This window comes from Mastomys coucha, unplaced genomic scaffold (genome assembly GCF_008632895.1).
Source record: "Mastomys coucha isolate ucsf_1 unplaced genomic scaffold, UCSF_Mcou_1 pScaffold5, whole genome shotgun sequence".
Lineage (NCBI taxonomy): Eukaryota > Metazoa > Chordata > Mammalia > Rodentia > Muridae > Mastomys > Mastomys coucha.
Genome location: NW_022196911.1, coordinates 46,176,699 through 46,198,035, shown reverse-complemented (window position 1 = coordinate 46,198,035; position 21,337 = coordinate 46,176,699). Strand labels below are relative to the sequence as shown.

Below are 21,337 nucleotides of genomic sequence, written 5' to 3'. Positions count from 1 at the left end.
TATACATACTTAGTAACTTTGAGTGTATTTCCCACTTTATTTTAGAAAGATTTAAACTATGTGTGTGTGTATGAATACACAATGTGTGCATTTGCCTGTGAGGACTAGAGGCATCAGATATGCCTGAAGGTAGTGGTGTTTGTGAGACACCTGGCATGGGGACTGGGAGCTGAATCACTTGGAACTGCAGAACACTCTTAACCACTGAGCTATTTCTTCAGCTCCCCATAATTGCTATGTTTGTATTTAACATGGTACCTAGATGACAGTACACAGGTAATAGGTAGAATTTAGTAGTAAATGACTTTGAAGTGATCAAAACAGCAACAATAGAAACCTCTGGGAACATAATTAATAACTAGGTAGACTATGTCCAATTCACAATAATCCCAGGAGACCAGCTTTTTTATTTTTTGTTTTTAATAATATCCACACACATTTGACATCAGGTCAAGAAAAAGAAATATTCCAGAGACTTAAGAGGTAGATTACAGTTTATTTTAATCTTTTATTTTGGCTCCTTTTTCTTAAAAATGTGTTGATCCCTTTTGGATGTTATTAAAATGGTATAAAAAGTATCAGCATAGTAGAGTTTTGTGTTTTGCCAAAGTCCAGCGCAGGCCTCTGTTCAGTTAGATGCCTATGGTTACAACAGTATCTAACACACACTGCTGCAGAGAGAAAAGCACCACTTTACAAATACCTGACGTCAAGGCCAACTCTGTGAATTCTCCATTTCAGGTCACTAATCTTTTGAGATGGAAATCTCCCTAGGTTTGCTGAGGCTGCTTCAAACTCATGGACTCAAGCAATACTCATGCTCCAGGGTCTGCAGTAGCTAGGACTACAGAACCACTGGATCTCAAGTAATTTTTTAAAGTGTTAGACAGGCATGAATATTTTGTTCCTACCTGTTACAAAAATTTATCCATGGAATTTAATTGATTATTGAGACCCCCATATTATGCTGCACACATTCTCTGTAGAGCTTTGGTTTAAGGCTTTTACACATGCACGTTTACTTTTTAAGAGTCCTCATCCACATGAATTTTATAATGATTGGTAAGGGATGACCTATGGTTGAAAAGTTTCCCACATGTGTTACATTCATAGGGTTTCTCTCCAGTATGAATTCGCTGATGCGCTATACGTGAAGAGCTTTGCCTAAAGGTTTTCCCACATGTGTTACATTTAAAGGGTTTCTCACCAGTATGAATCCTTCGGTGCTGAATAAGAGCTGAACTTTGACCAAATGACATCCCGCATTCCTGACATCGGTATGGTTTCTCTCCAGTGTGGATTCGCTGATGGTTACTTAGGGATGAGTTACACCTGAATGTCTTCCCACACTCATTACATTTATAGGGTCTTTCTCCAGTATGCATTCTCTGATGTTGGATCAGAGCTGAACTTTGTCGGAAGGCTTTCCCACAAACTTTACATTTACATGGTTTCTCTCCAGTGTGAATTCTTTCGTGAATAATAAGAGTTGAATGGGAACTTAAGGCTTTGCCACACTCACTGCAACTATAAAACTTCTCTCCCGTATGAATTATGCGGTGTCTATTGAGTCTTGAGATCGACGTGAAGCCTTTCCCACACTCACTGCATCTGTAGGGCTTTTCTCCAGTGTGGATTCTTTCATGCTGAATAAGTGATGCACTCTGACTGAAGGCTCTGCCACACTCGCTACATTTGAAAGGTTTCTCTCCGGTGTGGATCCTCTGATGATAACGAAGGGATGAGCTAGACTTAAAGGTGTTGCCACATTCGTTACACAAGTAGGTCTTCTTCCTGGAATGAATTCTCTGGCATCCTGAAAGGGAAGAAGATGCCTTCCTTCCTGGGTTATACTTATAAGGGTTTTCTCCAGCATGGACCTTCTGGTGTATAAAAAGACCAGACCTTCGGCCAAAGGATTTGCCACATTCCTTACATCTGTAGGATTTCTCTACAGTGTGGGTTCTTAGATGTTTATACAGGGATGTACTGAGAGTGAAGGCTTTGCCACATTCTTTACATACATAAGGCTTCTCTCCAGTATGAGTTATTTGATGTTGAATAAGGGCTGAACTTTGGCTAAAAGCTTTTGAACATTCTCTACATTTAAATAATTTCTCTCCACTATGGTTTTTCTCATGTTTACGAAGAGATGAGGTGTTAATGAAGGTTTTCTCACACATACTACATTTATAGCGTTTATCTGGGGCGATTCCTGGTGGATTAGATAAATATGATATCTGCTTTTCACATTCTGAAGACCTTTTTTCTTTATGTGACTTCGGGCTCAATTCATTGTTTTTATGGCTTCTTTCTATAGTCAACGTATTCTTATCCCACTTTTCCTCTAATTTGCCTGCATGTATGAAAAGACTTTCTGACTTCATGTTCAAAGGTTCATTTCTTTTAGATTTTCTCACAGTCAGTTCCTGAAATAAAGAGTCTTGTGTCTGAGTTGGCTTAGTGGTTCTATGTCTGCACTTCAATCCTAGAAAGGGAAAAAAGAAACCAATGATGTAATATAAAAATTGACTATTGAGACTAGATATGTAGAGTGAATAAATACTAATGCTATTTAAATAATGTCATGGCGTGTGGCTAAAAATAGAAATTGACCCTGTACTCAGTTCAATGGATGGCTGTGAGCCTCTACATCTGTATTATTTAGGTACTGTCAGAGCCTCTCAGGAGATAGCTATATTTAGGCTGGCTTGCCCTTCCTTCGGTCTCTGCTCCATAGTTAATCTCTGCAACTCCTGAGTACAGGGTCCCCAGTGAAGGAGTTAGAGAAAGGACCAATGGAGCTGAGGGGTTTGCAGCCCCTTAGGACGAACAACAATATGAACTAACTAGTACCCTCAGAGCTCCCAGGGTCTCAACCGCCAACCAAGGACCGCACATGGAGGGGTCTGATTGTTCTGGCAGTATGTGTATAGTAGAGGATTGCAATTTGATCATCAATAGGAGAGGAGCTTGGCCCTGTGAAAGTTCTGTGCCCCAGTGTAGGGGAATGCCAGGGCCAGAAAGTGGGAGAGGGCGGGGTGGCAGGCATGGGGAGGGGGGAGGCAACAGGGGTTTGTTCTTGTTGTTTTTGTTTGTTTTTTTGTTTGGTTTTTGGAGGGGAAACTGGGAAAGGAGAATTTTACATGTAAATAAAGAAAATATCTAATAAAAAAATGAAAAAAAATAGAAATTGAAATGATAGGAACAGAAGTAGAGTGAAGAAAAAAAGCAAACCCACTTCTTTTTCTTTTTATTAAATTAATGCTGGATTTATTAATTTTTTTCAGATATGGTCTTATTATGTAGTTCAGGCTGATCCAGGGCTTGCACACCTCCAGCTTCAACCCCCTTACTGCTGTGTTTGAAGGAGTGCACCAACATGCCTATTTTTTTTTCTTTCTTTGATTTTTCAAGACAAGGTTTCTCTCTTCAGCCCTGGCTTTCCTGGAATTTGCTCTGTAGGTTGGCCTTGAACTCAGATCCTCCTGCCTCTGCCTCCCAAGTGCTGGGATTAAAGGCCTGTACCACCACACCAAGCTCAATATGTCTATCTTACATTCATCATTGAATTTCACCCTTATCATGAACCCATCATCATTAAATTCATCATTCTTCTTCTCCAGAGAACCCAAGTTCAGTTCCCAGCACCCAGGGACAACAGGCAGCTCACAACCATTTGTAACTCCAGCTCTGTAGATTCAACTTCCTTTCCTTTTTTTCCCCTAAGATTTATATATTTATTTTATGTATATGAGTACACACTGTAGCTGCACAGATGGTTGTGAGCCTTCATGTGGTTGTTGGGAATTGAATTTTAGGACCTCTGCTCGCCCCAGTCAACCCCACTTGCTCAGACCCTGCTGGCTCCGGCCCAAAGATTTATTAATTATTATACATAAGTACACTGTAGCTGACTTTAGACGCACCAGAAGAGGGCATCAGATCTCATTACGGGTGGTTGTGAGTCACCATGTGGTTGCTGGGATCAGAACTCAGGACCTCTAGAAGAGCAGTCAGTGCTCTTACCCGCTGAGCCATCTCACCTGCCCAAGCAAACCCATTTCAAGATGGCAATTAAATGGGGAGGAGGAGTTGGAAATGTAGTATTTAGAACCCAGAGAACTCATGATAGTCACCTACATTGTTACCTGCCCTCTTTGTTTCCTGCCAACAATATCTTGCAGACTCAATTCAAAAGTTTACTATGAGAATCCTTGCTTGATTCCAAACATACATGGTCCACTCCTCCAGCCAGCATTTCCTATTTTCTTAGACAGAATATCAATCTCCAGTATAGCTGTCCTTGAACTCATGACCTGTTGCTTTAGCCTCCCAAGAGCTGGTATTTCTGGTGACCACTTCTGACGTACTGATATACTACTGCTCTGTACCTCTCTACATATAACAAGCAGACCAGCATGTTGTACCTCTTACAAATCCTCTTGATAATATCTTGTGTGTGTGTGTGTGTGTGTGTGTGTGTGTGTGTGTGTGTGATATCACTTCTGTTTTGATTATGGAGTCTCACTATACAGCTTAAATTGGCAGATTAGGCTGGTTTGGAACCTGAAGCAAATCTCCTGCCTCTCCCTTCTGAGTACTGGGAATATAGGCATGTGTTACCACATCTGTCTTGCTTAGTAATTTTTTTCTTCTTTATACATGCCTAATTTGAAGAAAGTCAAGTAGTCTTGATTACTTAAACATGAATTTCATATATATTAGTCACAAGTCCTCATAGAACCTGCCTTCTCAAACACAACATAGATGATTAGAGATTTCTAAACCAGTTCATCTAGGAAAACATTATTAAATTAACTCTACAGAGGTGTCACAAACAGGCATAAGATCAAGAACTGTAAGTGAGAAAGGTCGCCTTATCCATGCATCAAGCAAGACAGGTACTATGATTTGAGTTTGAAATGACAACTGAAGCCTCATATATTAAATGCCTACTACTAGCTGACTGGTTTAGGGTAGTAACTGGATCACCAGTGGGTTCCCAACCCAATGGGATCATAGAAAGGTGGTGGAAGTCAGGAGGTGAAAACTTCCTTTGAAGAATAGGTTAATGGAAGAATATCTTGTATATTTTATCCCTACTTCCCCCAACTTCTGGACTACCCAGAGGTGAGCAGCTCTCTTCTGCCATACGCTCACCCACATGATGCCCACCCTGCCTCACCACAGGCCCAGGAGCAAGCAAGGTAGCAAAGCGGCTATGGACTAAATTCTGTAAAGCCACATGACAAAATGATCCTCTCCCCCTTTAAATGTTTTCTCTCTGGTATTTGTCACAGCAATGAAGCGTCTAACACACTGCCTTAGGCCTTCTTATAAAGAAAGGCTACAGTTTTGATTCTTTGCCCTTATCAGAGTTCTGAGCACTGCAGTCAGGAACTGTATGCACATCTTCCCCATAGATAAAATGTGGTAGTGTCAATAAGGATGGCCTCTATAGGCTCATATATCTGAATGTCTAGTCACCGGGGAGTAGAAATGTTTCGATTAGGAGGATTAGGAAGTGTGGCATTGTTGAAGGAAGAATGTAACTAGTGGTGGGCTTTGACATTTCAAAAGCTCATGTCTGTCTGTCTGTCTGTCTCCCCCTCTCTTCTTGCCACCTGTGGATGAGGATATCTACTCAGACCCTGCTCTAGCACCATGTTGCCATGCTCCCTGCCGTGATGATAATGAACTAATCTGAAACTATAAGTAAGCCCCCAATTAAATGCTTTCTTTTACAAGAGCTGTCATGGTCATAGTGTGTCTTTGTAGCAATAGAACAGTGACTAAGACAGGCCCTGCACTGGCATTCTCTTTCCTATGCATTACTGTCTTTACCATGGTCTCCTAACTAATGCCCTATCTTTGAGTCTTGCCTCTGACAACTTTCTCTACACTACAACCAGATCATCCTGCCTAAATTCAAATCTTCCTGTGCTGCAAGTTCTTTTAAGAGCTCTGTTAGAATGCCAATGATTTATTGATGAGATCCAGGTTTCTTTCCACAGTGAAGTGTAGAAGTGTAAAAGATTTGTCTACATCTGCCAATACCTCCCTCCCCTGGCTACTGTCAGGTATGCTGAACTAGATGCAGTTTCTGGAACAGTACAGTTTAAGTTTACTTGTCTGTCTTTACATATGCAGAGACTACCTTTCCATTCGCACTCACTCACTGGGTGAATACTGTGTCTGGATAATGTTCTGAGTAAGGCAAGGTTCCAGCACTGCAGAAACATACACGTTCGTATGTGTGCATGTGCATGTGTGTGTGCTTGATAGGCAGAGAGGATGTAGTGACAAACAAGTAAAGAGAAGCCATGTGGCTATCTGGAGAGAGTCCTGGGCAACGCCATCAGAACAAACAGAAGTATAGTTCACTTCTGGAAGGAGCAAAGACCCTGACCTTGCCTAGAATGTACTGAAAAACAGGAAAAAATGGTTAAGGAGCAAAGTGTGGGGGTAGACACAAAGCATGCAAGGCCTCTCAGTATTGGGGAAGGTTGTGGAATTTTATACCAAGCATGATAGGACGCCTGGGGAAATATGCACTATTTGAGTTGGCAGAGAACAGAGAGACCTGGGGCAGAAGCGAAAGCAGATGAAGGTTTTAGGGAGCTGAGGTTGTGTAGGTCAGAAAGGGGTGAAATATACATGAGGTTGCTATCAGGACTGGGATTAACGGCCTAGCAGAGTGCTAGGAAGGAAAGAAGTCAATTAAGATCATGCCTATGAATTCTGAAAATGAATTATGGCACCAATTACTGAGAAGAGGGAGGAGAGGATGGGAAGCCCCAGGGGGTCTGCTTCAGGTCTACTTGTGGTAGCTGAGGGGCTTCAGAGGAAAAGGCAAGGAGACCCTGAAATAGCTGTGTGTTGTTTTAGAGATCCGGGGAAAGGTCAGAGCTGAAGACAGGCATCTGGGAATCACCAGCATACAAATTCTATTTAAAGCCAAAGAACTGAAAGAAATCAGCAGACTTCTTGAGCATTTAAGGGAACTGGGAGATGATGGTATTCCAGGAGCCAGAGAGGAGCCAGTGATCAGCTGTGGCAAATAATCTGAAGACTGAACTTGGTGTATGGCTCGGTTGGGGTGCTGGATAGCTTAACCTCAACGTGACAAGAACTAAAGTCATCTGAGAGGATGGAATCTCGATGAAGAGAATGTTCCCTGAGGAGGGGCCTGCGTGGGGGAGGAGTTGGGGCGAAGACAGAGAGAGTACTGGGAGAGACGAACAGACTGGGGGTGGGGGTGGGGAAATGTAGAAATCTAGGACAATGGAAACTCCCAGAAATCTAAGACTCCTAGCAATGCAGTATATGGAGCCTGAACCTGCCATCTGTTGTAACCAGGCAAGACTTCTAGTGAAGAGATTGTCGGGACACCAACCCAGCCACAAAACCTTACAACAATTTGTCCTGCCTACAAGACATGAAGGGGTAAAAAAATGGAGCAGAATTTGAGGGAAGAGCCAACCAATGACTGGCCCAGCTTAAGACCCATGCCATGAGAGGGTGCCCACCCCTGACACTATTAATAATATTCTACTCTACTTGCAGACAGGAGCCTAGAGTAACTGTCATCAGAGAGGCTTCACCCAGCAACCCATGGAAACAGATGCAGAGATGCATAACCAAACATCAGGCAGAGCTTGAGGAACCCTGTGGAAGATGAGCAGGGAAGGAAGAATTGAAAGAACCAGAAGGGTCAAGGACACCACAAAAAAAAAAAAACACAGAATCAACTAACCTGGGCCCATAGGGGCTCACAGACTGAACTGCCAACCAGAGAGCACGCAAGGGACTCACCTAGGCCCTCTGCACATAAGTAACAGCTGTGGAGCCCCATCTTCATGTGGGACTCCAAAACCAGGAGCAGGGGCTATCTTTGCCTCTGTCACTTGTCTTTGGGACTCCCCTCTAACTGAGCTGCCTCTTCTAGCTTCAATAGAAGATGTGCCTAGCCTTACTGTAACTTGATATATGCCAAACTGGTTGATAACCATGAGAGGCCTCCCCTCTTCTGAGAAGGGTAGAAGGAGTGGATTGCAGTGGGGAAGGAGGGTGTGAGAGGGAGGGACTTGGAGGAAAGGAGGGAGGGGCAGCTTTGATTGGTATGTAAAGTAAATAAATAACTTAATTTTAAAAAAGAAACCAAAAAAGAAAAAGAAAAGAAAAAAGAAAAAGAAAGAAAGGGAAAGGAAGGAAGGAAGAAAAAAAAGAAAGAAAATGCTTCCATAAAATGTCATAGGCAAGCCTATAGGGCATATTCTTAATTAGTGAATGATATAGACAAGGGCCTAGCTAGCCTATTAGTGTTGCCATTCCTGAGCCGATCCTGGGTTTTATAAAAAAGGCAGGTTAAGCAGGCCATGAGGGGCAAGCTAGGAAGCAGCACCCCTCTGTGGCCTCTGCATCAGCTCCTCCAGATTCCTGCCCTGCTTGAGTTCCTGTCCTGATGTCCTTAGGTGATGAACTGTGACATGGAAGTGTAAGCTGTATAGATCTTTTCCTTGTTAAGTTGCTTTGGCCATGGTGTTTCACCATAGCAGCAGTCACCTTAACTCAGACAGCTGGCAAAGGCTTGCTGTATGAGCGTGAGGCTCTGAGCCAATCCTGCAGAAGGTCATAAAATAGTAGAGTGTGCTAGAGAGCTGGATCAGGAGCCCTGGGGCTTGCTAGCCAGCTACTCCAGCCACATTGGCAAGTCCCAAGTTCAGTGAGAAACCCTGTCTCAAAAGAAGATGGGGAGCAAATGAAGAAAATATCTGATGTCCACTTCCAGCATCCATGCCCAGATATACACAGAGAACATAAACACACACATGCTCACTGTCTCAGTGAGGGTTTCCTCTGCTGTAAGAGACACCATGGCAATTCTTATAAAGAAAACATTTAATTGAGGCTGGCTTACAGTTTCAGAGTTTAGTCTGGATCATGGCTGGGTGTATATAGGCAGACATGGCACTGGGGAAGGAGCTGAGAGTTTTACATCTTGATCCAAGGCAGCAGAGAGAGACAGTGTGCCACACTGGGCACATCTTGAGTGTAAAAGACCTCAAAGTCCGCCCTGTCATTTACACACTTCCTCCAACAAGGCCACACCTCTAACAGTGCCATTTCCTATGGGCAAGCATTCAAACATGAGTCTCTGGGGACCATACCTATTCAAATCACTATACCCTCAAAGACTAAAACTTCTGAGTGCAGCAGATGGAAGTGGCATGGAGTTTAAGAAGAGTGCTTTTAATGGAGCAGTAAATGAGAGACCAACTGGAAGTCAGGAAAGAAGGCAAAGTGAAAAGGCAGGGAGACCTGGAGAGCACCTGTAAAACCAAGACACAGAAAGCACGCGTAAAACCTGGTTCCCAGGGGAATACGAACGTGAGCATGAGAATCTCTGTTTCCGATGAAAGCAGTCCCAGCTCCACCCGAGTCAGTTCCCGCATGCCAAAGCCTTAGTTCTCTCATTTTGCACTGAGGCCCAAGACAGTCACTGGTTGTGGGTATGCTAACTGCTCTGTATGATCCACTCAGAAATCCCCACATCTATGAACACACTCCTCCACCTTTGCTCTCTCTGAGAATCAAGTGCAACCAAGTAACCTTGTGAATAAGGTTGAGGCTTAGGTTGCAAGTTCAGAGCCCAGGATGACCACCGCCCTGGTGACTTCTTGCCACCAGTTCTGGATTTTCTGCCATGTTCTTATTACATAGGTCCGTCCTCCATGTTTAACTTTCCTCCCTAGGTGATGTCACCCACTTTCAAAGCTACCATGTGAGTGACTGTCCCACTCTGTTCAAAATAGTAGTATCTACAAACAGCACCTAGAACTCTCATTTGAGTATGTTCTTTTTGAAATCAGCCTGCTCACGCCTGAAATGCACTCCTGTAGGAAGCCACCTGGCACAGCTACCATCCGACATGAGCTGGCATGCATTCTAGACCCTGCAAGGGAGTCACTAATGTAGGTAGCTGGGAATTTGCTGCTTGCTAGTGATGCTGTGTTTGTTCTTTAACTGCCGCTGGACCTATTAAGTTCTGAGCAAGTCCAGGAACATCCAGCCGGCCACAAGTCAACGGGTTTAGGGTGGTAACGGGATGATCAACGGCTTCCCAATCCAACAGGATCAGAGAGAGGAGGTGGGAGTCAGGAGGTGGGGCCTTATTGAGGAAGAGGTTACTGTCTTCACCTGGGATCCCTGATTTCCCTGCTACCCAGACGGTGCCCTCGTCTCTGAATTCACAGTGACTTGCGCTCTGTGCAGTGCTGTCCCTGTTCAGCACCTCTGACGCTGGCTGACCGTTCTTATGCACTGTTTTACCAAAGCAATTTATTTTATTTTTTTTTTAAAAAAGATTTTTGTGTATATGTGTGTATGGTCATGGGAGTACAGTGCCTACAAATGCCAGAAGAGGGCACTGGACTTGTGGAGCTGGAGTTACAACTGGATGTAGGCCACTCAATGTAGGTAATAGAGACAAACTCCAGGTCTCTGCAGGAGCAGCAAGCACTCTTAACTACAGAACCATCTCTTGAGCCCAAAGCAATTTACTTTTCAAGACCTTTTCTGTTTAGATGGACACTGTCAACCTCTTAGTAGGTCTTCCATAATTTTTATTTTTATTTTAATCTTTCAATCTCTTATTCTCTGCACACACATGCAGACAGTCATCACATTCTCTTACATCCCACCAGTAAAGCAACTCTAACAACCATCACTAATCCAAGTTCAGGATCTTATTCTAGAGAGACCATTGCAATAAACTGTCACTGTTCCTCTGTCCCAAGAGTCTCATCTTTTTGGTACCGTTTCCTCTAAGGACTAACCCCTGCCTCAACACATAAAGCACCCCTTACTACTTCAAAAAGCACTCATTCCTCATTCTGTTAAATTATCAAATAAAAAATAAATACCTAGACTTCAACTTAGGCATTGGTGAGATTCAGTAAGTTTACTGTTTGGCACAAAAATAAAGAAATCAACAGGTAGTCATGGATGGGCACGGTGATTCATGCTTGCAGTCTCAGCACTCAGGAGCCTAATGCAGAAATGGTGGTAGTTTAAGGCCAGCCTGTGCTACACAGTAAGTTCCAGTCCAGCCTGGACTACAGTGAGATCTTGTATTCAAAAAGAACAAATCATGATACAATGTGCTCATTACTAAGAGTGAGTAATATGAGCACAGAGAACCATCAAAATTCTCCGTAGACAGTGAGAACGCAGGTGAGGACGGGCTTTGAGTGCTGTTAGAGTTGTCTGACACTCAAGACAGGATCTTAAAGGGTCAGCCACAGGTTACATAGGTTGAAAGAAGCATCAGTCTTGGTAAGAAAAAAGGAAGGAAGAGGAAGAGAGAGATCATGAGCACATGAGCTATGCAGTGACGCTATGGAAGGAGAATAAGCCTGGGGAGATGAAGATCCTGGAGGAAGGAGCCCTGGGCAGAAGCCTGTGAAACCCAGGAAGGCAACCACAAGAGCTCTTGGCCATTGAGAGAAAGACAAGGCACAGAGAGAAAAGTCAGGTACAAAAGCCTTGAGGTAGACCAGGAGAGAAGGGTGACCACCACCATGAGGACTCTGCCTTGTGCTCCAAGTCACTAGTTTCAAGGCTGTGGCTAACCTCCATGGTAGCACCTGTGTAAAAGCAGGAAAAGCTGTCCTTCCTCTGAACAGACACAACCCCAGAGGCTTCACTGAGCCCAGCAAATGCCTGACAACCCCACGTGGTTCAGCAGACTCTTGATGGCTTCTGACATTAAAGATGATACAAGGAAAAGACAAGGGGCCAGGGGATCTCTCACTGGAGATGTGATTACTAGACCATTTCTGGAATTTAAAAATGTCCAGATTTCAGAATATTTCTGCATGTGGACAGGAACCAAACCTATTCGATACACAAGTGGTTTCACGCATGATCCTTAGTGTAGCTATGCAGGAAAAGCACAGCCTCACTGCTTAGGCTTTGGGCCAATTCCTAAGCAAGAGACCCAAAGTAAGACACAGAGACCCTTCGAGCCACGGCCTCTCACCTCCAATTTAAAACTTACAAACCCAGGGACAACAAAGGCTGTTTTACTTACATATTAAAAAAAAAGATTATCCATTTTTATGTGTAAGGTTGTTTTGCCTGCATGTGTACCACATGCATCCCCGAGGCACACAGAGATCAAAGAAGGGCATCAGAAGCCCTAGAGCTGGAGTTATGAATGGTTAGGTGGGTGCTAGGAATTGAACTCAGGTTCTCTACAAAGCAGCCAATGCACTAAAGGACTGAGCCCTGTTTTGCTGTTTTAGTTTTGAAGGGAAAAATAACTTTGCAGGTTCAGAAATGGGTTGTTTGACATCATGATCCCGGATGCAAATGTTCAGGTCCTTTCACTGTACTGTGGGCTGTGAGCTCCTGCTGAGAAGGGATCTCATTGGAGTCCAGGCACATCACAGATGCATGTGCATCCATAGGCCACCCACTTCAAGTCCATGTTTGAGAAAAAGAAAGGATGGCCATTCCTCGAGAGGAACAGAGAGGCATATTTATAATCCTAGTGCTCAGGGCATTGAAGTAGGAGAAATCTAGAGTTCAATGCCAGCCTGGGCTGCACAGGCAACAGGCCCACCCCACCTCTGCCCTGCACAGAATGGAACAGGAAGTGGCTCCACTCCTCAGTCATCCACTTGAGTCTCCCAGAGCTGAGGAAGGCAAGTGACCCCTTCATCAAGACTTCCAGCCTCTCCCAGGACAGCTCTAAACTGTAGGCTTACTCTACTCAGGCTAATTTCCCTCCCTTCACACATCCTAACTACCTGTGCTCTGCTTACTCTGGGGTGGCGTCTGGCTGTGTCTACATAAATATGGATGGAAAAGATAAGCCGCCTCAGAAGCACTCACTTAGACTGAGAAGAAAGACTCTCAGACCATACAAGGGCTTTGAGAAGATAGGGTGGCGTGTCATGTGGCTCTTCTCTAGCCCCAGGCTCCCTGAATGATCTAAGGTTTCAGATGTGCCCTAACTCCTCTCCTCTCCTTGTACTCAGGCTCCCTGACCCAGCTCCAGGCTGCTTTTTACTCCTGAGACTCTCAAATCCTTCAGGTCAAACCAAGCGATGGGCACCAGGGCTCCCACCAATGTCTCCTGGCTTCTCCTTTCTCCTTGGTCAATACTGGCTCCTTCAGTCACTACTCCCTAAGCCAGGTGACATTCAAGGGTCACTCGTACCCACACACACAGCACTGATTCTAGTGGCTTCTGCCCTACGCTCTCCGTGTAATGTGTGTCATTTTCATAGTCTTCACTAGACTCTTGCACATGGCTGGCTGTGGGTGCTTGGTTTCTTTATTCCCCTCACTGATCCAAAGCACTCTGAAAGAGCAGGACCCTGCCTTATCCCATGTACTTCCACTTCGCTGGGACCTAGCACGGAGCTTGTTCAGCATTTATGAAGAGCTGAGCAAGCTGAAGCCCACAGTGGGAGTCTTGATTCACCAGTGAGGGATCTTCATCAACTCATCAGCCCCGAGTTTCTATCACCATAGCAACCCTTCTCCTGAGCCTCCCCCTTCAGGTCACTTTAGGTCTGGCTCACAAGGCCTATTTTCTTAACCACCTTGCAAAAACAGTTTCCCAGGATTCCCTCCCAGCTGGTCAGCTCAAGGGTCCAAGGGTTCTGACCTTCTGAATTCCAACCCATCTACCTTATAGAACCCCCCATCAGAGATCCGTATCCAAGCACTTCCCTTATATTACAAATGAAAACCACTCCCACCCCAAGCTCATCACACCAGGTCTCTCTAGAGCCCAAAGCAGAGGTCTTCATCTAGACCCCCCCACTAGCTCTCCCTTCATTCTTGCAGTGGCTCCCTAAGACTGCCTGGCTGTGCCTCACATTCAGTCCATCCTCCAGGGCGCATGTCACAGAACTTCCTGAATGTAACAGCTCTTTGTAACAATTTAAAGCATTATATGCAAATAAAGATGCTTTTCCCAGGTTCATTTTAAAGGGTACATTGGTGCCTCCTAACCCTTCTCTCTGTGCACACAATCTTCTTTCAACCTAGTCTTGACAGCGCTATGAAACCTGCCTCACTCCTCAATTGACACTCTCTGGGGCCGTCTTTATCACTGAGATGGAGGCTGCCAAAACAAGGACATACCCCAGTTTCTCCAGCTGGTTAACTAAGAGACCGTTAGAACAAGCTTTCCAAGAGCTATCCAAGAGCACACAGTGGCCATTCGCAGTTCGGATGCTTGCAGGTCCCACATGCAGGTCGCGGCTCTCAGAGCGGCACCAAGGCACTTGTTACAGGATCTCTACATAGCCTTCCCAACGTTTCCTTTTTCCTTTACACTTTGAAATTCAACCTGAGTGAAGTCTTTGTCATCCTTTAAGTATACCATACTTCTTAAATGACCTCTGGAAATGAAGCCCTCCTCAGGAACAACCAACAAGAAAAAAAAAAAAAATTCCAAGAAATTCATTCGAGACATAATCAGAAAAGAATAACAGAGCTGGGCCCAGATTTCAGTTCCCTTCCCTTGCTCCTATCTCATTCTGGGATAATTTATTGAGTTGTTTTGTTTACTTTGTTTCATTGGTGAGTGAATGTGTGTGTGAGTGTGTGTGAGTGTGTGTGTGTGTGTGTGTGTGTGTGTGTGTGTGTCTGGGAACTGAACCCAGGGCTTCTGGTGTGCCAGGCAGGTGCTCTTACCACTGAGCTCCATCCCAGCCCCTGACCACCTCTTCTGGGCTGAGAACCTGAAGACACTTCCCAGCCCACTCTAAGCTGCACCCTCTCCTTATTTGCCACACTGGGGCCTGCGAGGACTGCCAGGCCTGTGCACTCACTCACCGGGAGAGAAGCCCCCAGGGCCTTCTTTCTCCACCTTCCAGGGATCCTCTCCTTGTTGCAGCAGGGAGATCACCTTTGGTTTGGTAAACGGGAATTCTGCTTGTAGACAAAATGAACTCATTAACTAGAAGCCAGACAACCACACAGGACTGAGAAAATCTCTTAAGTTGCAGAAATCAATTGAGCCTAAGATGTTTACCCCACTGGGTCTCTATGATGCAGACCTCTAGCAGAGGCGATGGGAAAGAGGTTCTAGAGACGGGACAAAGCTCTCTCTGCTAAGAGATGAGCCAGGCAAGCATAGAATGACTACTGGTTGGGAAGAGGCCGGACCATGAAGCTTTGCTTTATATTTATACCGAGGGAAGTGGTGTCCTCACTGCCACACCCTCTCCACTGCACATGGGCAGTTCCAGGCCTGCTGTGGGAAGTATGTGCCAATACTCACTTATAAGAACATATTTGTAAGACCTGAAGGCAAAACTCTGCTAAGATTTCACAATGAATTCTCCATTCGGGGAAGAAGGTGCTGAGGTCTCACTTGTGAATCTATGCCCACAGGGAACTCTCTTACCCAGCGAGGCCAGGTTGCTATAATTCTCCAGCATCACTTCACGGTACAGGCTTCTCTGAGAGGGATCCAGCTTTTTCCACTCATCCCGAGTAAAGAGCACAGCCACGTCTTCAAATGTCACTGACACCTGTGAGGGACAGACAACTCCATGAGCTGTGAGTTCAAGTAAGAGACCCTGACTCAACATAGAGGATCTGGAAAGCCATGGGAGAAGTCACCATATAGCCTCAGGCTTTGACACACATGTGCTGAGGCCCATCCTCACACATGACCAAGTACATGAGAATATGCATATACACATGTTCGCACACCACATCACACATACATACACGTTAAGAAAAAAACTCTAACGGAATTGTACAAGCAAAAGATGAAACCCAAAAAGTGGGAAAAACAATAACAACAACAACAACAATAACAAAACAACCAACCAAACAACCAACCACTACAGGCTGGAGTAGGCTTGGGGAGCAACATAAGGATTGTCAAGAAGAGAAAATACAAAACCAATTTTGGTAAGTGCAGATAAAGAAACACAGATGAATGAGGGAGGCAGGGCCAGAAAAAAAGGAATTTTCTCTAGCATGTATGTGTCTTCTGTCCCTGGGCACCTGGCATGTTCCTTGTAGAATTTGTAGGCATACACCAGACTGGCACCAGGCAACAACAGCCTGTCTATTAAGAAATACAGACAACTAGAATTGTGAACACAGAGTGCGCTCTCCACAGAACCCACCACCCACGGAGGGAGGACAACTGCTCCAAGGAGGGCATAGGCTCTGAATCCCAGTGAGGGCTGAACTATGTGGATAACGGTCAGAAGGAAAACGAAACAAAACCTGCTCCTTCTGTTAAGAAGTGATATGGCAAGGTGCTAACCTGAGACGACGACGCTTCTCTTTGCTCAGGAGCCATCTTCTTTCTGTAGGTTCTTCTTCCAAAGATGGGTGAAGATGAAGGAGGATCTGAGGGTCAAAAGAAGAAAGGAGTATACCTGTTGCTTGGCACCTGTCCCATCAGCTGAGCCTGGCTCTTCTGCCTCAAGAGAGGGAACCAGGAGCTGGGGTGGGCATCAGAGAATCGACAAGTCACCAGTCTTCCTGTCCGTGGATTTCCAGAAGCAAGACTAAGGCGACTCTGTACTCTATAACCCAGGGGACTCACTGAGCCCCCAAGTAAACACCCTTACCCACATCTCAGCAGGCACCTTCCGGCCCCTTTGGGCAGGAAATTGAAGCCTGAATGAGGCCACAGTGGGGGCGCATCCGGTTTTGCCCTCTCAGTTCTGACCACGGACAGGCACGGTGTTCTCCCTCCCCGACACGTTGCCCACCCAACTGTACTGCTGCTGTCAAGAGATCGATTTCCAGAATACCGGGAAAAAAAACTCCAGAAAGGGGACCAGTAGCCCAGGACAAGAGAGCTGCAGGGAAAACATAGCCTGGCTTGGCGCTGCCCGGGCAGTGGGGGGCAGGTCACTGTGCAGTCCTGGTCCGAGGCCACCGGGAGCGTGCGTTCCGGGGAGGGGGACGCGCAGGAGGCCGCCGAGCCAAACCTAGTCCAGCCCCTGTCTGACGTCCGAACACATCGAGCTTTCACTCACCTTCCCCCCCTCCCCCCCCGGCTCCCGCCGCGCCTCACATATGCTCGGAGCCGCCGCGCGTGAGGACTCTGCCCGGGGACCTTGGCCCCGAGCTTTGCCACAGACGTCCTAAGACCCGCGAAGGCTCACGGGGGGGTCAGAGTTTGGGGTCCGGGGGTTGGGGGTGGAGGGGGTGGTCGCAGAGGCTTCTGGGAAATGTAGTCCACTTCGAGACCCAGGGATTCTGGGATTTGAAGTTCCTCGGGTTGTCTGGGACTCCTCTAACGCACAGATAACTTGAAAGCTGAGAGTGAACACCGGGAACCAAACACCTGCTTGTTAGGGAAATAATAAAAGATGTTGCAGGTTCGTGGAAAGGAAGCTAGCACGGAGTACCCTTTAGAAAAGCTTTATTATAAGGTATTAGTAGGGCTGGAGAGGTGCTCAGCGGTTTAAGAGTCCTTGCTGCTCTTGCTGAGGACCTAGGTTCAGTCCCCACTACTCATATCAGTTGCTCACAATGGCCTATAACTGCAGCGCCTGGGTTACAACATCCCCTTCTGGCCTCCCCGGGCAGTGGATGCATTCCATGCTCATACACACTCATTCATACACACAAATAATAAATGTTTTTAAAATTCTTCTTTTCCACAAATAAACAACAACAACAGAATCAGGCCGAAAGCATCCACGATGGAGATCTGATGGGCAAAGGTTATCAAAGAACCTTCAGCTCCCAAGGACAGGAATTCCTTATTCTTACAAGTTTGGGGAAGGAAGTGTTCCATACCACATGACCTAACCTGTGTGCCAAGAGTCACAAGAAAAGGCAGGGAGGCACTAGATGCAAGCTAAGTTATAATTCAAGTTTGTTTGGGTATCTGTTGGAGCTGGGGTGTCAGGTGAGAGAGGAAGGGAGATAACTTTGCTCTGTGAGCCTTGTCATGTCACAGCAGGTTGCTTGTATCAACTCTCAATCCAAAGAGGGAGAGACTACAGGAGTGTGTGCTCTGACTTTTCAGAGTAAGCTGTACACTCTTGTGTTCCAACAGTCATGTGCCAAGCCCTATTATGAGCCATTTGAAAAACTGTGATTAAAACAAGCATCACTATCCTGAAGTACTTTATTTTGTAAAAGGCAAGACCCAGACAATAAGCCATGAACATAATTAGATAGGGATCTAGAGGATACCTGTAGTGAGACATACAACAAAAGAAGGGTAAGGCGAAGGGAGGGCAGCCTGGACAGACGAGAAGAATGAAGCGTGGGTTTGAGGCAACAACTCAGGAGTGGAGGAACTATGGTAGTCATATTTTTGTGGCTGTGACATGTGCTTGAGGGTCTAACTTAAGGATCTAAATAAAGGGCTAATTTGGGGTCATTGTTTGCAAGTTTAAAGTCCTCACCTGTTTGATTCCATTGAGTGTAGTAGGTTCATGGCAAGGCAGAAGAACATCAAAGAAGGACACACAAGAAGAAAGCCGTGGAGCTGAAGGCAGCCAGGAAGCAAAGAGGAGCTAACAGGAAGGGGTGGGGCCAAAATACACTCTTCAAAGGCATCCCTAGAAGCCCACCTTCTCTAGCCAGGCCTCCACAGTCCATAACACCCCCAAATTTGTTGACAGACCGAGTCCATCAATGGATTAAGTCATTATGTATGTAACAGCCCCTATGATTGAATCATCCATGGATAAGGCTTAGAAACTCAGCCAGATATGTGTTTTACCAACCTCTTAGGTACCCCTCAATCTAATGAAATTGACAACCCACAGCAATCAGGACAGAGACATTACAGGAAGAGCCAATGGATAATTGTTTTAGAATTTTTTTATTTATGGGGTCCGAAAGAAGGCTCAGTGGTAAATCATTCACTGCCAAGCCTGATGACCCGAGTTCAATTCTAGGAACTCACTAATGGGAGGAGAAGCTGACTCTCACAAGTTGTTCTCTGATCTCCACACATACACTATAGCACATATATGCACAATACATATATGGAAAGCATTTTATATTAATTACTCTGGAGGCGGTATTGGAGAATGAACCTGAGAGCCTTTAGCAGCCTAGACAAGCATTCTACCACAGAGCCACATCGCCAGTCTGTAGAGAGGACCTCCCACAAGCATCACCTGTCAATAAAAAAGCCTATGGCCAATGAGCTGAGGCAGGAAATAAGAGGTGGGACACTGGCAGGAAGAGAGAGGATTCTGGAAAATAGTGAAAGAATAAAAGGAGATTCTGTGAGAGATAATGAGGAAACATAAGGAAGAAGAAGCTGGGTAACTAAGTGCTAGATGACATAGAATAGTTTGGATGGGTTAAGTAAGTTACAAGCTAGTCAGGGAATGAGCCAAAGCTATGGCCTAAGTAACTAATAATAAATAATTAGTTCCAGAGTTGTCATTCCTGGAGCAGGGCATAGAAGAAAAAACAGATTTTTTTTTTTTAACACCAGCCCTCTTTTAACTTTCAAGACAGAATCTCATTAAGTTGGCTAGGCTAACCTTGAACTCACCGTGCAAAAGCTGGCCTTGAACTTCGAATTCTTTTGCCTCAGACTCCTAGATAGCTGAAATGACAGACTCTTCCAGGCCAGGCTAGTAGGTATTTTCAGTCACAAAAAAATTATAAATGCACACATCCCCCCCTAAATTTCTTGGTGCCACAGAGCAGAAATTAGTGGTTAGGGTTTTGATTCTTAGAAGCCAAGCTTAACCTATCACCATTCACTTCTGCTTTAGTTACTACTGAAGCCACAATGTATTTGTTACAGCTCAGTAACTTTTAAAGCTCTTAACTGAGGCTTATTTATTTATTTCAATTGATTCAACTATAGTTTTATTGCTAGTTGTTAATATTATTTTAATGTTTTCTTTTTTATTCTATCAGCATCCTTGAAGTTATAGCTTTGAAGATTGGTTTCTTTTTTTTTTTTTTTTTTTTTTTTTTTTTTCAGTTTCTTGAAACAGAATTGCTGAGTCAAGGACTGCGAACCCTAAGGTGTCTGGGGTTGGTCTGATGCTAAATTCTGAACGCCAAGATCTGGTTACCTTGAGATGAGTGAATTCTCACATATATCAACCTTTGTTGTGTAAACTTTGCTCCCAATTTAAAGCTATTGGTTAAATAAAAATGGCTACAACCAATCACTGTGGAGAATAGAGATAGACAGGATTTCGGTTACCCAGTTGGGGGTAGCAGGGAGGAACCACAAGGAGAGAGGGAGAGCTGGAGAGGGGGAGAGAGAATGGGACTAGAGAGAGGAGGAAGTCACCACTAGATGGGGTGGACTGTGGAGAGCCGAGCCCCAAGCAAGAGGCCTTGTAAACAAAGCCCTAATTTGGCTAAGCTACTGCTATTGGTTGCTTCTACATCTGGTGATCTATCTGCTTTTGCTACATGGCCCATTGGGATTGGCCAAGCTTGGGAGTACTCAACAGCCGAGGGTGGGCCAGGAGGCGGAGCTTAAGTAAGCTCCAGAGAGAGGCAGGAGCGGCAGAAGGCATTAAGATTAGAGCAGGAGGAGAAGACAATCAGATTAGAGCAGGAGGGAGAAGCATTGTAAAAGGGTCCTGAAATAAACTACAAAACGGAAGAGCTCGTGTCGTTGCGTCTTTCTTGCTGGACGAGGAGGACCCCGAAAACTGGTGGCCCGCCTGGGGAAAAAAGAAAGGAAAAACCTCTTGAGACTCAGAACCTTTTGCAGTCAGGTAGTAGTTCCCAGGTAAGTAGGACAATAAGGTCCTCGGAAGGAGGCTTCATATATTAAGGTCCTCGGAAGTAGAGGCAATAAAGACCTCGGGAGTAGAGGCTATAAAGAGTAGTGAGCTGAAAGTAAAAGAAAAGTAACCAAAAAAAGTAAAAGTAACAAAAATAGCCACGGGAGCTTTGTATTCAGTTTTTCTGGCTCTCCCAGAGCTGTTATTATAAAACTCAATTTTTCTGACTCTTCAAAAGCTGTTAAGACCTGTGTGGAAGCTCTTTAGGAGCTGTTTGGAAGATCAGCACTGTTTTAAGGCTGTAGAAGAGCTGCCTTCATCAAGCAGCCCTATGCGGGGGTGGGTGAATTCAGCTTGGGAGATACTAGCCATCTGGTTAATGTTAACCCTGGCAGCAGCTTGGTATCCCTGGGAAGCCCAAGACCCTAGGGAACTAAAGAAAACAGTGACAGAGGATGGCTCTCATTCACCCTGGGTAGAGACCACCCTTGAGGGCTTTGCCCACCAGGATCTCACCCTCAGAGACTGGAGGGAGGTGGTCAAGGCTGTGTTCCCCTCACCCATATTCCTTAAATGGATGGCCTTTTACCAGGAAGAGT

General features: G+C 45.2%; 1 protein-coding gene across 7 annotated transcripts; it reads right to left on the bottom strand.

The window, feature by feature from the left end:
• Positions 1 to 372: 372 nt before the first annotated feature.
• Positions 373 to 17,186, bottom strand: LOC116078067 (zinc finger protein 354A). 7 transcript variants are annotated; one of them, XM_031353003.1, is made up of 5 exons: positions 17,078 to 17,186; positions 16,316 to 16,401; positions 15,437 to 15,563; positions 14,863 to 14,961; positions 373 to 2,488 (listed from the first exon to the last, which is right to left on the bottom strand). In XM_031353003.1, exons 2-5 carry the CDS (start codon positions 16,349 to 16,351, stop codon positions 1,026 to 1,028), a joined length of 1,725 nt encoding a protein of 574 aa, XP_031208863.1. In that variant the 5' UTR covers positions 16,352 to 16,401; positions 17,078 to 17,186; the 3' UTR covers positions 373 to 1,025. The 7 variants fall into 7 exon arrangements, with proteins under 7 accessions (XP_031208863.1, XP_031208869.1, XP_031208870.1 ...); XM_031353009.1 differs by having other exon boundaries at positions 14,863 to 14,958; XM_031353010.1 differs by having other exon boundaries at positions 14,863 to 14,958; positions 17,040 to 17,185.
• Positions 17,187 to 21,337: the final 4,151 nt, after the last annotated feature.

Bases quoted from the DNA above. Each gene is read 5' to 3' on its own strand.
- LOC116078067 (XM_031353003.1), bottom strand. From the start codon at position 16,351: ATGGCTCCTGAGCAAAGAGAAGCGTCGTCGTCTCAG. The intron at 14,962-15,436 runs GTAAGAGAGTTC...TTTGTCTACAAG, and splicing joins TAGCAACCTGGCCTCGCTGG to CAGAATTCCCGTTTACCAAA. The intron at 2,489-14,862 runs GTGAGTGAGTGC...TTCCCTTTCTAG, and splicing joins CCCTGGGGGCTTCTCTCCCG to GATTGAAGTGCAGACATAGA.